This window comes from Muntiacus reevesi, chromosome 8 (genome assembly GCF_963930625.1).
Source record: "Muntiacus reevesi chromosome 8, mMunRee1.1, whole genome shotgun sequence".
NCBI classification, from domain to species: domain Eukaryota; kingdom Metazoa; phylum Chordata; class Mammalia; order Artiodactyla; family Cervidae; genus Muntiacus; species Muntiacus reevesi.
This window is the reverse complement of record NC_089256.1, coordinates 23,640,404-23,656,382: the sequence shown is the minus strand read 5'-3', so window position 1 is coordinate 23,656,382 and position 15,979 is coordinate 23,640,404. Positions and strand designations below refer to the sequence as shown.

General features: G+C 45.5%; 1 protein-coding gene across 2 annotated transcripts; it reads left to right on the top strand.

Moving 5' to 3' along the window:
• The first annotated feature begins 10,500 nt into the window (after window positions 1-10,500).
• LOC136173212 (CBY1-interacting BAR domain-containing protein 1) lies at window positions 10,501-11,777 on the top strand. Of its 2 annotated transcripts, XM_065942677.1 has the most exons (2): window positions 10,501-11,412; window positions 11,533-11,777. In XM_065942677.1, the coding sequence occupies exons 1-2, from the start codon at window positions 10,756-10,758 to the stop codon at window positions 11,620-11,622; spliced, it is 747 nt and encodes a 248-aa protein (XP_065798749.1). In that variant the 5' UTR covers window positions 10,501-10,755; the 3' UTR covers window positions 11,623-11,777. The 2 variants fall into 2 exon arrangements, with proteins under 2 accessions (XP_065798749.1, XP_065798748.1); XM_065942676.1 differs by having other exon boundaries at window positions 10,506-11,777.
• Window positions 11,778-15,979: the final 4,202 nt, after the last annotated feature.

Sequence of the window (15,979 nt, the reverse complement as noted above, 5' to 3'; positions counted from 1 at the left end):
TGAAATGCATGAACAATTATATGCCACAAATTAGATAACTTAGAGGAAATGGACAATTACTAAAAAGGCACAAACTACCAAAACTGACTCAGGAAGAAATAGAAAATGTCAATATAAGTAAAGATAACAAATTAGTAATTTTTTTTTAATTTATTTTATTAGTTGGAGGCTAATTACTTCACAACATTTCAGTGGATTTTGTCATACATTGACATGAATCAGCCATAGAGTTACATGTATTCCCCATCCCGATCCCACCTCCCACCTCCCACCTCCCACCTCCCTCTCCACCCGACTCCTCTGGGTCCTCCCAGTGCACCAGGCCCGAGCACTTGTCTCATGCATCCCACCTGGGCTGGTGATCTGTTTCACCATATATACAAATTAGTAATTTTTAAAAAACTACCCACAAAGAGAAGTCAAGCCAAGATGGCTACACTGGGGACTTCCCTGGTGGTCCAGTGGCTAAGCCTTGGCACTCTCAAGGCAGGGGGCCCAAGTTCAATCCCTGGTCAGGGAACTAGATCCCATATGTCACAAAAAGACCCAGCCCAGACAAATAAATAAAAATATTAAGGAAAAGAATACTATTAGGGTGTAATGTAACTTTTTCAGGTCACCCCTCGCAGCTTGCAGAATCTTAGTTCTTTGACCAGGAATTGGAAGCCCAGGAATTTAACACAGAGTTCTAACCACTGGGACACCCGGGAATGAAATTAGCGTGTAATTTAATTATATTTTTCTTGTATAGCTTTTTTTTAAATGTTTATTTATTTATTTATTTATTTTTATTTTTCAGTGGGTTTTGTCATACATTGATATGAATCAGCCATAGAGTTACACGTATTCCCCATCCCGACTTGTATAGCTTTTTGTTTGGCCTTTATATTTACTTTAAAAAAATTCTCTTATTGAAAAAGTGATGTAACAACATGAAAAAGAAAAATGATGCTATCTTAACATAACTCTTATAAGTTAATATAACTTAACATAACTATTCTCATTTTTGTATATGACCTCCCAGATTCTGCTTATATAAACACACATTTTAGAATTACCTGAGTGACACTTTATTTAACGTGACAAAAGGAAAGAAACTACAACCAAGAATATTCTACCCAGCAAGGTTCTCATTCAGATTCCACAGAGAAATCAAAAGCTTTACTGACAAGCAAAAGTTGAGAGAATACAGCACCACCGAGACCAGCTTTGCACCAAATGCTAAAGGAACTTCTCTAAGTGGAAAAGAAAAGGCTACAACTAGAAACAAGAACATTATGAATGGAAAAGGCAAAGGCAAATATTCAGTAAAGCTAGGAAATCATCCACACAAGTGTGGTGCCAAAACCAGCAATCGTGAGAAGGAGAGAATGCAAAGGCAGGATGCTGGAAATATATTTGAAATGAAAAGACCAGAAACTTAAAGAATCTTGTCTAGATACAGGGTGCAGTATTGAAACTTCATGGTAGCCACAAACTGAAAATCTATAGTAGAAACGCACAAGAAAAAGAAAAACAAATAGAAGCACAACACTAAAGCTTGTCATCAGATCACAAGAAGATAGCATTACCTGTATGAGAATTACTGATTTCTTGAGGTTGCAGGCCAACAAAGATTTTTTTCCTTTTCCAACACAGTCTTTGTGATGCTGATTTTGAATATAGTGTTTGCCACAGTTTCCACTGTGCTGAAGAATTTTCTTGTACTAAATGGCTGTTTTTTAATAACTTTAGGTTATTTTAGATTTTGCCATTGTTAATACCCTGCAAAGAATTTTCTTGTGCCAAAGGATTTTACCTCAGTTAAACTCCCATGGAATTAATTTCCAGCCAAGGAAGAGAACTTCTAAAAATGGTTTTAGTAATGTATTCTGTGTCTGTCATCTCATTTTTTTCTTTAATATTTTTGTATAAAAAGTTCAAACCTTAACAGAAAAGTTGAAAGAATTACACATAGTGCACCCACCAACCTGATTCCACAATGGACATTTCTCATAGTTGACCAGCTCCCTATCTATCTCATTTTTATGCATTTCAAAGTAAGCTACAAGTATCAGTGAATGTCTCCCCACAAAAGATTTCAGCTTGCATTTTACTAACTAGAGTTTAAGTTCAATATTTATCTACGGCTGATTTCTGGCAAATCCACACATCTGTGTCACCCAAGTCCTTATTAACGTGCAGAATGTCAATGTTATTCCAGAAGTTTCCTTCATGCTCCCCCTCCCGCCCCACCCCTCCTCGCCCCTCAGAAGGCACCTTGGTTCTGATTCTCCCCTACTGCAGCTGGTTTTGCCTTTTCAGAACTTCATATGCATGGGATAATACAGGAGGCGTACTTTTGGTTAAGGTGTAGCAGGTTTTGGATTCATTAAAGTTGCGGTGTGCATTAATAATTCTTTCCTTTTTGTTGCTGAGTTGAATTCCATAGTGTGGATATAACACAGTTTATCCATTTTCCTGTCCGTGGACCCCTGGGCTTTCCCCACTCTGGGGCTATTATGAACAAAGCTGTGTTGTAGACTGAGTGTTACTGTACCCCTCAGAGTTCATATGGTGAAATCTAATCTCCAGTGTGCTGGTGTGTGGAGATGGACCCTTAGGAGGTGATGAGCTCCTTGCTCACGAGTGGACTCAACAAGCGGTCAGCCCAGAGGAGGGCTCTCTCAGAGCTGGACCTGACCTCAGCCTCCCCACCTCCAGAGCTGAGAAAAGAAAAAGGTCTATGGTCATGATCCCATACAATCCCTTCCCCATCTTTGGTTCTTTCTTAAAGCAGCCTGAATTGGCAAGGACAAGCTGCTGTGAAGATCTTTCACGGGTCTTTCTGTGAACATCTTTTCTTGTTTTTCTTGGTAAAAAACCTAAGAGAGTGCTTCCCTGGTGGTACAGTGGATGGGAATCTGCCTGCCAATGCAGGGAACCCAGTTCAATCCCACTCTGGGAATATTCCACATGCCGCGGAGCAGCTAAATCCATGCATCACAACTGCTGAGCCTGAAGCCGCAACTACTGCAACTAGTGCGCCTCCCCCAGTACTCCACAAGAGAAGCCGTCACAAGAAGCCTGCTCACAGCATCGAGGAGGAGCCCCCTCCCCAGCCCACCACAACTAGAGGCAGCCTGCACACAGCAAGGAAGACCCAGCACAGCCAAAAAAAAAAAAAAAAAAGAAATCTTAAAAAGAAATAAAAACCTACAAGAGCAATTGCTGGATTATCAGTTCAGTTCAGTCACTCAGTCGTGTCCAACTCTTTGTGATCCCACAGATTGCAGCATGCCAGGCTTCCCTGTCCATCACCTGTCCATTGAGTCAGTGATACCATCCAACCATCTCATTCTCTCTCGTCCCCTTCTCCTCCTGCCTTCAATCTTTCCCAGTATCAGGGTCTTTTCTAATGAGTCAGCTCTTCACATCAGGTGACCAAAGTACTAGAGCTTCAGCTTCAACATCAGTCCTTCCAATGAATATTCAGGATTGACTTCCTTTAGGATTGACTGGTTGGATCCCCTTGCTGTCCAAGGGACTCTCAAGAGACTTCTCCAACACCATAGTTCAAAAGCATCAATTCTTTTGACACTCAGTTTTCTTTCTTTTTTTTTTTTACCCAAGATTATTTTTTTATGGATGACAGTAACCAGGGCCAACAGTGAACTGTAAGGTGGTCAGGATGATGCTTGCCTGTAACTGGAGGGAAGGTGTGTGGCTAGAATTTTACAGCCTTTACTGTTTGTTTCACTATGGAAAATATACAAGTAAATACAGATAAAGATTAAAAAGTATCTTAATCCTACTACCCAGAAAGGTTCTCTTTTTGGACTTCAGTTCCAATCATACCTAAGGCCTATGCTCCACTTACAAGGCAAATTAAACAGCACAGTTATTTTTGCGTTGCATTGATCATTTGTTGTTATTTAGTCACTAAGTCGTATCCAACTCTTTTGTGATCCCTTGGGGCTGTGGGCCGCCAGGTTCCTCCGTCCATGGGATTTCCCAGGCAAGAATAGTGGGGTCGGTTGCCTTGCTTATAACAGGATCCCAGTCAGGAACAAGCCTTCCAGGATTTGTCAAAAAGTTGCTTGTGGAAACTCAGGAGCACATGATGGCTTTGTTGGTCTGACTGGGTTTCCTTTTTTATTTTGCTGTTCACCATGGAGTTGTAAGGTCTAGGTTATTTAAGAGAGAAAAGGGGGAAGCTCCTGTGTAGGTAATTGCAAAAGTAAACAAGATTTTGTTTGGCTTGTGGCACTCAGTTTTCTTTGTGGTCCAACTCTCACATCTGTACATAACTACTGGAAAAATCACGGCTTTGACTATATGGACCTTTGTTGGCAAAGTAATGTCTCTGTTGGGTTATAGGGCCATTGTATATTTAGTTTTATAAGAAACTCCCAGCTCTCTGACCAGAGTTGTAGTGTTTACCCGGCTATCAGCATTTGCTCTACATTGCTGCCTAAACTCCATCTTGTTAGTTTTAGCCATTCTTTTTTTTTAATGGGTTTCTAAGTTTTTTTTAACACATACTTAACATGTGGTTTTTACTAATCTGAATATATTACTGTCCTAAATTCACTCTGAGCCAATTTACTGAATCATATTCACTTTGATATGTTTTTTTTAAACTGGAGTATAATTGCTTGTTGTGTTAGTTTCTACTGTACAAAATAATGAATCAGCTCTGTGTATAGTATATCCCCTCCCTCTTGGCCCTCCCTCACACTCGTGCCCCCTACCCCACTCCCCTAGGTCATCACAGGGCACTGAGCTGAGCTCCCTGAGCTATACGGCAGCTTCTCCCAGCTGTTTATTTTACACATGGTGGTGTATATATGTTAATGCTACTCTCCCAATGCATTCCACCCCCTTTCCCCTCCCCGTGTCCACATGTCTGTTCTCTAAGTCTCTATTCCTGCCCTGAAAATAGGTTCATCTGTACTATTTTTCTAGATTCCACATGTATACACTAATAAGCAATATTTGTTTTTCTCTCTCTCACTTCACGCTGTATGACAGACTCTAGGTCCATCCACGTCTCAACAAAGGACCCGATTTTGTTCCTTTTTATGGCTAATATTCCATTGTACGTATGTGCCACATCTTATTTATCCATTCCTCTGTTGATGGGGCTTCCCTTGTGGCTTAGCTGATAAAGAATCCACCTGCAATGCGGGAGACCTGGGTTCTATCCTTGGGTTGGGAAGATCCCCTGGAGAAGGGAAAGGCTACCCACTCCAGTATCATGGCCTGGAGAATTCCATGGACTGCATGGTCCGTGGGGTCACAAAGAGCTGGACACAACTGAGCAACTTTCACTTTCACTATCCTCTTGATGGACATTTAGGTTGCTTCCGTGTCCTAGCCAGCACATTAATTGTTGTTGCTTAGTCACTAAGTGGTCACCAACTCTTTGGTCGCTGAGTTGTGACCCCATGAACTGTAGCCCACCAGGGTCCTCTGTTCATGGGATTTTCCAGGCAAGAATACTGGACTGGGTTGCCATTTCCTTCTTCAGAAGATCTTCCTGACTGAGGGATCAAACCTGCCTTCTGCTTGGCAGGTGGAATTTTGACCACTGAGCCATCTGGGAAGCTCCAAGACATTAATACTATTGCATGAATACATAATGCTGCAAGTTTTAGCCATTCCGATGAGTGGTGTAACAGTAGCACACTGTGGTTTTTACCTTTATTTCCTTGATGTTTAATGATGCTTTTAATGAACATGGTTTCAAGTTTTTGTTGGTCGTTTGTATATCTTCTTTTGTGAGGTGTCTGTTCCAATTATTTGCCCATTTCTTAACTGAGTTGTCTGTCTTTTTATTGTTGAGGTGTAGGAGTTCTTTACATATTCTGGACCCCAGGGCTTAACAGATATGCATTATTACATATATTTTCTCCCAGTCGGTGACTTGCCTATTTACTTCTCTTTTAGATTTTTTTATTTATTTGGCTATGCTGGTTCTTTGTCACTACACGCAGGCTTTCTCTAGCTTTGGTGAGTTAGGGCTACTCTTCCTTGCGGTGCACAGGGTTCTCATTGCTGTGGCTTCTCTTGTTGCAGAGCACAGGTTCCAGGCACGCTGGCTTCAGTAGCTGCAGCACGCAGGCTCAGTACTTGTGTCTTGCAAGCTCAGTATTTGTGTCTTGCAGGCTCAGTAGTCGTGGTGCTTGGGCTCAGTAGCTTCAATCACGTGACATCTTCCTGGAACAGGGATTGAACCTGTGTCCCCTGCATTGACAGATGAATTCTCATCCACTGTTCTCCGAGGGAAGTCCACCTATTTATTTCATAATGAAGCATTTTGATGAGCAGAACTTCTTAATTTGAATGAAGTCGAATTTTCTTTTAAGGTTATTGTTTTCTGTGTACTTTGTAAGAAAGCTTTACCTACTCCCAAGTCAAAGGATATTTTCTTGTGTTTACTCCTGGAAGGTATATAGTTTTAGATTTTACATTTATGTCTAGGATCCATCTCCATTTAATTTTGCAAAAGATGTAAAGTAGGGACCTAGGTTCGTTATGTTCCACATGGATGTCTAGCCATTTAAGACTTTCTTACCTGCATCGATCACTTTAGTGCCTTTGTTGGAAATCAGATGGTGGTGTCAGCGGGAATCCAGCTTCTCTACTTTGCCCCCATGATGTATCTGTCTACCGTTTGCCAGGTCCTTACTGTCTGAATACTGGAGTTTTATGGTGAAACTTGAGACCCAGTAACGAGCCTTCCAGCTGTTCTTTTTTTAGGAGAGCTTTGGCTAGTTTAGGTTTTTGCGTTTCCATATACGTTTGAAACCGGTTCATCAACTGCCGGTTCATCAATCCCAAATTCTGCAGGATTAGGATTGGGATTTTGTATTATAGCAATAGATCAATCTGGGAGGGACTGACCTCTTAACAATATTGGGTCTTCCAAGTCAATGAACATGGTATATATTAGGTCTTGTTTAATTTCTCACACCATGTCAATGTATGTGTATGCATACATGTGTGTAACTTATTCATTATTAAAATCACAAAGTTTCACTGTTAAAAAAAATGGATACTGTATATAACAGGGAACTGTGCTCAACCTTGTGTGGCAGTCTGGATGGGAGGAGAGTTTGGGAAGAATGGATACATGTATATGTATAGCTGAGTCCCTTTGTTGTCTACCTGAAACAATCACACTGTTAACTGGCTTTAGTCCAATTAAATTAAAAGTTTTTTAAAAATCTAAAAATGGAAAGTACAGTAAAGTCAATATAATGAACAGAAAAGAAAATGCCACACTGTCTGTGCTATTGCTGAGAGACCATGACTGTTAACAGTCCAGTGTGTTTTCTCCCAATCCTCTTTCTATGCAGTTTTTGTCTGCTTCGTGTGGCTGTTAGTAGTGAATATAAAGTTGTGTGCTTTGCATTTATGGCTCAAGCATGCTGTAGCAAGCTCTGCTGGTGCCTGCCACGGGCCCTCGGTTTTCTCCAAAGATGGATCCAACACGTGCTTCTTGCCTTTTTGCCTGAGGGTGTGTGTCTCCAGCCCCAGAGGCTGCTTGGATGGTGGTGTGCAAAGCTGCTGGAAGCCCTGGGGAGATGATGTAATAGGAGCCATCCTCCAACAAGGAGACAGAAGGTTGCATGGACCTCCGTGGATTGTTCCAGCATCCCCGGCGGGATGGAGCTCCCAGCTCAGGAGGGCATTCTCCTCCCCTCCAGGTCCTCTCCCATCTCCCCCAAGAGGACCACCCCATGCCTTGGACCAGCTTTGGCAGGAATTCACACTAAGATGCCTAGACAGCATATTGAAAAGCAAAGACATCACTGTACCAACAAAGGTCCATCTAGTCAAAGCAATGATTTTCCAGTAGTCATGTACAGATGTGAGAGATGGACCATAAAGAAGGTTGAGCGCCAAAGAAATGATGTTTTCACATTGTGGTGCTGGAGAAAACTCTTGAGAGTCCCTTGGACTGCAAGGAGATCAAACCAGTCCAACCTAAAGGAAATCAATCCTGAATATTCATTGGAAGGACTGATGCTGAAGCTGAAGCTCCAATACTTTGGCCACCTAAATGGGTAGAGCCAACTCTTTGGAAAATACCCTGATGCTGGGAAAGATTGAACTCAGGAGGAGAAGGGGACAACAGAGGATGAGCTGGTTGTCTGAAATCACCAGTTCAATGGACATGAACTTGGGCGAACTCTGGGAGATGGTGAGGGACAGGGAGGCCTGACATGCTGCGAACAATGGGGTCACAAAGAGTCATACACAACTTGGTGACTGAACAGCAACAACAGCACACTACTATGCATTTCCCTGGTGTCTTAAATCTCTTGGAAACATCAGCTTTAGTTGCCATGTAATATTCCATCCAATATGTTTATCATTGTTTTCTCAACCCTTCCTACCTTTTTGGTGAGATTTCACTCTCAGGAGTTGTATGTGATGCTTTTTTGGTACCAAGAGTAATTTCCTTAGGATCACTTCGTGCAACAGGAATTTTTTTAAGGCTCGAATTCTTTCTGCCAAAATGCTCTTCTGAAAAACTTAGACCAATTTAGAGTCCTCCTAGTAGGATATAAAAGTGCCTGCTTTATCATATGCTAAGTGGCCCATATTTTTTAAAAGGAATTAACATCTATTCTTAGTTTATGTAATGGAAAGATTAAAAACCTGAGCGGTTTTCTTCCATTTCAGGTGATTCAGGAAGAAAACAGACACACCGTTGATTTTCACAGCTTCCTTCTGTGTTTCTCTTCTGTGCATGCATGCTAAGTTGTGTCCGACTCTGTGTGACCCCATGGACTGCAGCCCGCCAGGTTCCTCTGTCCATGGAATTCTCCAGGCAAGAATACTGGAGTGGGTTGCCATGCCCTCCTCCAGGGGATCTCCCCACTCAGGGATCAAATCCATGTCTCCTATATCTATCTGTATTGGCAGCAGCAAATGGCTATCACGGCCATCATGGAGTGCTGGCCAGAAGGCCCACTGGAGCAGAGGCAGCAGCATCCATAGCAGTAACAGTTTCTGGGCTTGGAGTCATGTCTGTCCTCCTTTGGAGCAACTCAAGGACCAGGTTTGGAGAAAAAAATTGATTTTTCATTTTACAGATGCTTTTCATTTGGCTGAAGGAATGTAATAAGGTGAGAAGACATGTATAGCTGAGAAATGTGGTTTAGGAGAAAAAGATTATTGAAAACTAGCTCTTTACTCGGTCTCCGAAGAATTCCACTGGGGTCAGTGTCTTGCCATGGACCTCCTGGATAAGCTAGATCGACTTCACGTTTAGCTGGTTTCCATGGTAAACGGAATGATGATCCCAAAGAGATCCATGTTCTGATCCTCAGAACCTGAGTGTGTTACCTTATGAGGCAAAAGAAACTTTGCAGATGGGGTTAAAGATGGAAAGATGCCAAGGTGAGGGGGCCTTGATATAATCACGAGGGTCCTTTTGAAAAGGAGGCAGAGGGTCAGAGTCAGAGACGAGATGCTACAAGCAGGTCGGGGCAGGTCCTGTGCTGCTGCCCGTGGGGATGACGGAGGGGCCACGAGCCAGGAAGTAGTGCCTGTAGAAGCCGAAAGGAAGAAAAGGCTTTTCCCCAGAGGGCCCAGGAGGAAAACAGCCTTGCCCAGACCTCCAGTTTACGACTTCTGACACCCTGAATCGAAAGATAACACATCTGTGTTGCTTCAAGCCCCTGCGCTTGGGGCTGTTTGTTCAGTAGCCGCAGGAAACCAGGGCAGCTACGGTCTACTCTCCTGGTCACCAAAGACCCTCACAATCTCATCTCAATGCTAAAGTCTCCCGCACAAGTACCACTGTCTTAAAATGTCCAGCAGAGTGAGGACTGCTTTAAAAAACTCCAACATGGATGGACCGAGAGGTTATTATGTTAAGCGAAGTAAGTCAAACAGAGAGAGATAAATATATGATATCACGTAAATGTGGAATCTAAAAAAATGGTACAAACGAACTTATTTATGAAACAGAAATAAACTCACAGACATAGACAACAAATTTATTGCCACCAAAGGGGAAAGTAGGAAGCAATAAATTAGGAGTTTGAACTAACAGATGCACACTACTGTGTATGAAATAGATAAACATCAAGGACCTACTGTACAGGACAGGGAACTCTACTCAATATCTTATAATAAACTATATGGAAAAGAATCTGAAATAGAATATATATCAATGGGCCTCCCTGATGGCTCAGTAGGAAAGAATCCACCTGCATTGCAGGAGACACAGTCAATGTGAGTTCGATCCCTGGAGGGGATCGATTCCTCTCCAGGAAGAGCCCCTGGAGAAGGAAGTGTCAGCCCACTCCAGTATTGCCTGGGGAATCCCATGGACAGAGAGTCCTAGCAGTCTACAGTCCATGGGTTGCAAAGAGTCAGGCAAGACTTAGCATACACGCACAATATGTATAACCGAACCACTTTGCTCCACACTTGAAACTAACACAACTGCAAGTCATTTATACTTCAATTTAAAAAAACAAACAAAGGACGCCGAGGGTCAGCGGACGCGGGTGGGCGCGCCCCGCGCGTGCCCGCATCCGGGCCCTTCCCGCGCTTCCGGACGCCGGTCGCGGGGGCGCGCGCCTCGTTGCCGTGGAAACGCCGAGGCCCTCGCGTCTGCGGCTGCGACGGCGGCCGCGACGCGGGGGGCGGGCGCGCGCGGGGCGGACTCTCGCGCCCCGGCGCACGTCCGGGCGCCGAGACCCTGTCGTTGGGCCTCAGCCCGGGGTCCCCAGCAGTGAGCGAGGCAGCATGTTGAGGCGCAGCTTGGAAAACCGGGATGCTCAGACCAGACAACTGCAAGATGCTGTCACCAATGTGGAGAAACATTTCGGAGAACTGTGCCAGATCTTTGCTGCTTACGTGCGGAAAACCGCCCGACTGCGAGACAAAGCGGATCTCCTGGTGAACGAAATCAACGTGTATGCCTCTACCGAGACCCCGCACTTAAAGCAGGGCCTGAAAAACTTTGCGGACGAGTTTGCCAAACTTCAGGATTATCGACAAGCCGAGGTTGAAAGACTTGAAGCCAAAGTAGTTGAACCTTTGAAAGCTTATGGAACCATTGTAAAAATGAAGCGAGATGATCTCAAAGCAACATTAACAGCAAGGAATCGAGAAGCTAAACAGTTAACTCAGTTAGAAAGAACACGTCAGAGAAATCCATCTGATCGACATGTTATTTCACAGGCAGAAACTGAATTACAAAGAGCTACAATGGATGCTACCCGAACAACTCGTCATCTGGAGGAAACTATTGACAATTTTGAAAAGCAGAAAATAAAGGATATAAAGACTATATTTTCAGAATTTATCACTATTGAAATGTTATTTCACGGCAAAGCTTTAGAGGTCTACACTGCTGCCTACCAAAATATACAAAAGATTGATGAAGAAGAAGATTTAGAGGTTTTCCGACATTCTCTGTATCCCCAAGATTATCCATCCCGTTTAGATATTGTAAGAGCAAATTCGAAGTCACCTCTTCAAAGATCCTTGTCAGCTAAGTGTGTATCTGGAACAGGACAGGTATTGACCTGTCGACTAAGAAAGGATCAGCAAACAGAAGATGATGATGAAGAAGATGAAGACTTAGATGTTACAGAAGAAGAAAATTAAATTTCTTAAGTAAACTTTGCATTTCAATTTTCAGCTTAAATGACTTGGAATCCAGAATTACTAAAACTGAGAAACATAATACTGGCTTGATACGTTAAACCTCAAATGAAATCCTATTGGAAATGTAGAAATTATTAAAGGAAATTTATGCCAACCAAAAAAAAAAAAAAATAAAATAAAAAATAAAAAAACAAACAAAAACAAAACCAAAAAAACCTCAGTCAGCCTCCCAGAGGCGGCAACTCTGAAAAAGCTGCTCAAAGATCCATGACCGGCGATAAAGCATGTTGTGTGTGGGAACCCAGGACCGTGCCCCCTGGCGACCCCTCTCTGTGCAAACCCAGTGGGGGAAATGGGGTCAGATGGTACAAACTAGCAGTCCATTTAGAAGAACAACTAATTCTACTACATATTAAAGATAAAATGGGCATCTTTTCTCTAAGACAGGGCCAGCCGGTCCCCTTTCTGGGTCTCAGCTGTGAGAGCCCGCAACGTGCAATGGAGGGTGTGATGTAGACGCCACCTCCTGCATCCACTCAAGAGATGCACCTTCCCTCTCCCTCAGGAGATGGAGGGGGACCAGGTTGTGCCTGTCATCCTTCCGTGGGTCTCAGTGCTGTCTCATGTTCACGTGGTCGTGTTCTCAGGGGACCTCCACCCACAGTTTCAATTTGATTCCTTTCAGTTCAGTTCAGTCGCTCAGTCGTGTCCGACTCTTTGTGACCCCATGAACTGCAGCACACCAGGCCTCTGTCCAACACCAACTCCCAGAGTCCACCCAAACCCATGTCCACTGAGTCGGTGATGCCATCCAGTCATCTCATCCTCTGTCATCCCCTTCTCTTCCTGCCCCCAATCCCTCCCAGCATCAGGGTCTTTTCCAATGAGTCAGCTCTTTGCATCAGGTGGCCAAAGTATTGGAGTTTCAGCTTCACAATCAGTCCTTCCAATGAACACCCAGGACTGATCTCCTTTAGGATGGTCTGGTTGGATCTCCTTGCCATCCAAGGGGCTCTTAAGAGTCTTCTCCAACACCACAGTTCAAAAGCATCAGTTCTTCGGCACTCAGCTTTCTTTATGGTCCAACTCTCACATCCATACATGATCACTGGAAAAACCATAGCCTTGACTAGATGGAACTTTGTTGCCAAAGTAATGTCTCTGCTTTTAATATGATTCCTTTAGCCAACCAATTAAGCACCTACTGAGTACAAAGCCTGCTGGTCACCATTTCTGCCAGTGCAGGGCCATTTACGGGAGACTGAAACATGAGTCATACTGCCAACACCTTGACTTAATTTCCGTTCTATTTTTTTTTACTTTCTTTAAAAATTGATTTTCATTGTAGTATATTGATACTTGCTTTACAAAGATGGGTTAGTTTTTGCTATTCAACAAAATGAATCAGTTATATGTTTACATATATCCACTCTTATTCTTTTTTTTTAAAATATAAATAAACTTTAAATTTCCTGAGGTCTGACTTGGCCCCCAGGTCTTTGTGGAAATGAATGTGTCAGGTGGGAGGATAGAGCTGATATTATTAGTGGCTGGTTGGCTCAGTCATGACTCAAATATCGAGGCACAGCCGCCTGGCCTGTGTGTGGTTGCATCCCCCAGGCAGGCCCGTAACTGTGGGGGGCTAGAGGAGGGGGGCCGATGCTCAGGACCCTTGACAATTCATACTGTTTCTCTCCCTGTGTCCAAGAGGAGTTAGGAACAGAGGGACGTTCCTGGACTCCAGAGACAAAGGTGGAGCCACAGAGCCAGCAGAATGAGCACCTGGGACGCGCTCAGACGTTGGGGAGGGGAAAGGGGCCTGCACACATTGAGTGCCTGCTGTGTGCCCTGGGTGAGTCACCTCCAAACAGCCCCTTTAAAACAATCCCCAAAGATAAGCCTTACTGTGCTAAGGTAGTGTTATCCCCACTGCCCTGTGAGAACACTGGAATAGATTGGAGGATGGGGCTAGAAGACCCCTCCTCTCTAGAGCCAGGTGACTGCTCTGAGATAGAAATGACCGCAAGTGCGGGCCTGCAAAGACACTGAACCCAGAGCATGCATGGCCCCCCAAGACAGTGCAGACTGAGAGGCTGCTATCATTAATACTATCACGACCTCCATGCTCCAATTGCCTGTTTCACAAACTCTCAAGGCACAACTAAACACGGCAGATACAAGGGCAGGGATGCTGAATGTGAAAGGGTTTGTCTCTGATCACTCGAAGTGCTTTGACCTCCAGGGACGTGGCTGCAAATGGTCCACCTTGAATCCAAGACGAGAGGGGGGCCTGGCTGACCAGGCTTCCTGACCACCACGCAAGATGACCAGGCTGGCCAGAAATAGGCACGCGAGGGCGCATGGGCTTGAGGAGGGGGACGCGGTAGGAGGTGAGTCATCTATAGCTCCTGGCGCCAGCACTTCTAGAAACAGATATTTCAGGGTCGTTTTGGGAAGCAGTTTCCAAAGAGTGCTTTTGACCTGCCGTCATTTACCCAGGACAGAGAGGAGAGACACTCAGGGCTGAACTTGAGATAGAGGGGAGGCAGGAGGGGACTGAGCCCTCCTTCCCTCCTGGGGGCTGAGGGCCTGTGAGCCATGTGGAGGCCTGGGGTTGGGGCTCCTTCCACAATGACCTCGGGGCTCCCAACACAATTGAGAAAGGATCCCAAGGAAGAGGGGGACCTTACTGAGGGTGTGCTTCTAAGGTGGCAGACCCGGCTAGAGCAGAGTTGAGGGGCTGGAGCCAGGCAGCCACTCTCTCTGGGCCTTTTTCCTTGTTTGCATAAAAGGAGCAGCAAGAGGAAGTTTGGAGGATTCTAGAAGATTCTGGAAGACTAGTCACAAGACCCTCTGCACAGGAGCCGTGGAGCCTGACCCCTCAGGACTGAGCACTCAGACCCTTTATCATCAGAGAGTAAGTCACCTCTTGGCACTCACTTTCCAGACACCTGTCCTTGGAACAAAAGAACTGATTCTGCCCAAAACAACCTGAAAACAGGTCAGCAGGGACAGGATGCTGGGCAGCGCCCCTTCTGGAGCCTGACAGTCGAGAGAAAACTGCTTCTGGAGATGTTCTCAGGCCTGAACACAACAGTGTGTGGGGAACGCCCGCCGCTGACCCCAAGCTGGGGCCTGTGGGCCCGGGCCTTTGAGAGAGGATGGGCTCCTTCGCCCCCAAGTCCTCCTGAAAGTGTCAGAGGGTCTTAGGAGCCTGTGTTCTCATGGTAGAAACTGCCGTCAGGAGGCTGTCTACCCCGTTTCTGATGACAGTGTTATCTTGCTCAGTGTGGACGCCCTGCGGTGTGGGTTGGATGGTCTATCGACTCGATGGATATGAGTTTGAGCAAGTTCCAAGAGTTGGTGATGGACAGGGAAGCCTGGCGCACTGCACTACATAGGATCACAAAGAGTCAGACACGACAGCAACTGAGCAACCATTGGCAGGGTACATTCTTCATAGGACTACCCTGGTGGCTCAGATGGTAAAGCGTTTGCCTACAATGTGGGAGAACCAGGTTCAATCCCTGGGTCGGGAAGATCCTCTGGAGAAGGAAATGGCAACCCACTCCAGTACTCTTGCCTGGAAAATCCCATGGACAGAGAAGCCTGGTAGGCTACAGTCCATGGAGCCGCAAGGAGTCGGACACGACTGAGTGACTGAGCAGCCATTGGCAGGGTACATTCTTCATAAACAAACCCTGACTCCCAGTGTGACGGCATTAGCAGTGGGGGCTCTGGGAGGACAACAGTGACCCCCCCAACTGGTTGACAGGGGATCGGGGTCCTGCCGGGGCCCCTCTGTCACCTGAGCCCGTGCTGGAAACTGGGACAGTTTTGTGTCCCTCTGCCCTCAGTCCTGTCCCCTCACCCCTCTCCCCCCACCTGGCTGCTATCTAAATGGCCACTGCTCCTTGCCCTGTGACCATCTGCAGCTCTGCCCAGTGACAGAGGTCTGTCAGCTCACCCCACACCCCTCTGCTGCCCCTGAGGCTCCCCGAGACTGAAGCTGCCTCCCCTCCAAGCTGCATCCCGTCCCCATGTCCATCTGTGCCTCCCTAACTCCTGCCAGTCCACAGGCATTGCCCCTCCTCAGGGGCAATGCCTCCTGCCCCTGCCCCGTGGAGAGGTCCTGGTAGCCTCTCCCGTTACCCCTTGCCCCAGGGTGTGGGAACCCACAACCCCCTTCAGCCATGCCCCTGAGGAGGGGGCTTGCCTCTTGTCCCCAGCCTCCCCAGAGCCCAGCCCAGAGCGGAGTCAACAGCTTAGACAGACAGCAGGGGACCAACAGGGATGAAGACAAAATGCACACGGCTATTTTTTTAGAATAGCAGTTACTCTTAGAAATTGAGAAGGG

Excerpts from the sequence above, each read along its gene's own strand:
- LOC136173212 (XM_065942676.1), top strand. The coding sequence starts at position 10,756 with ATGTTGAGGCGCAGCTTGGAAAACCGGGATGCTCAGACCAGACAACTG.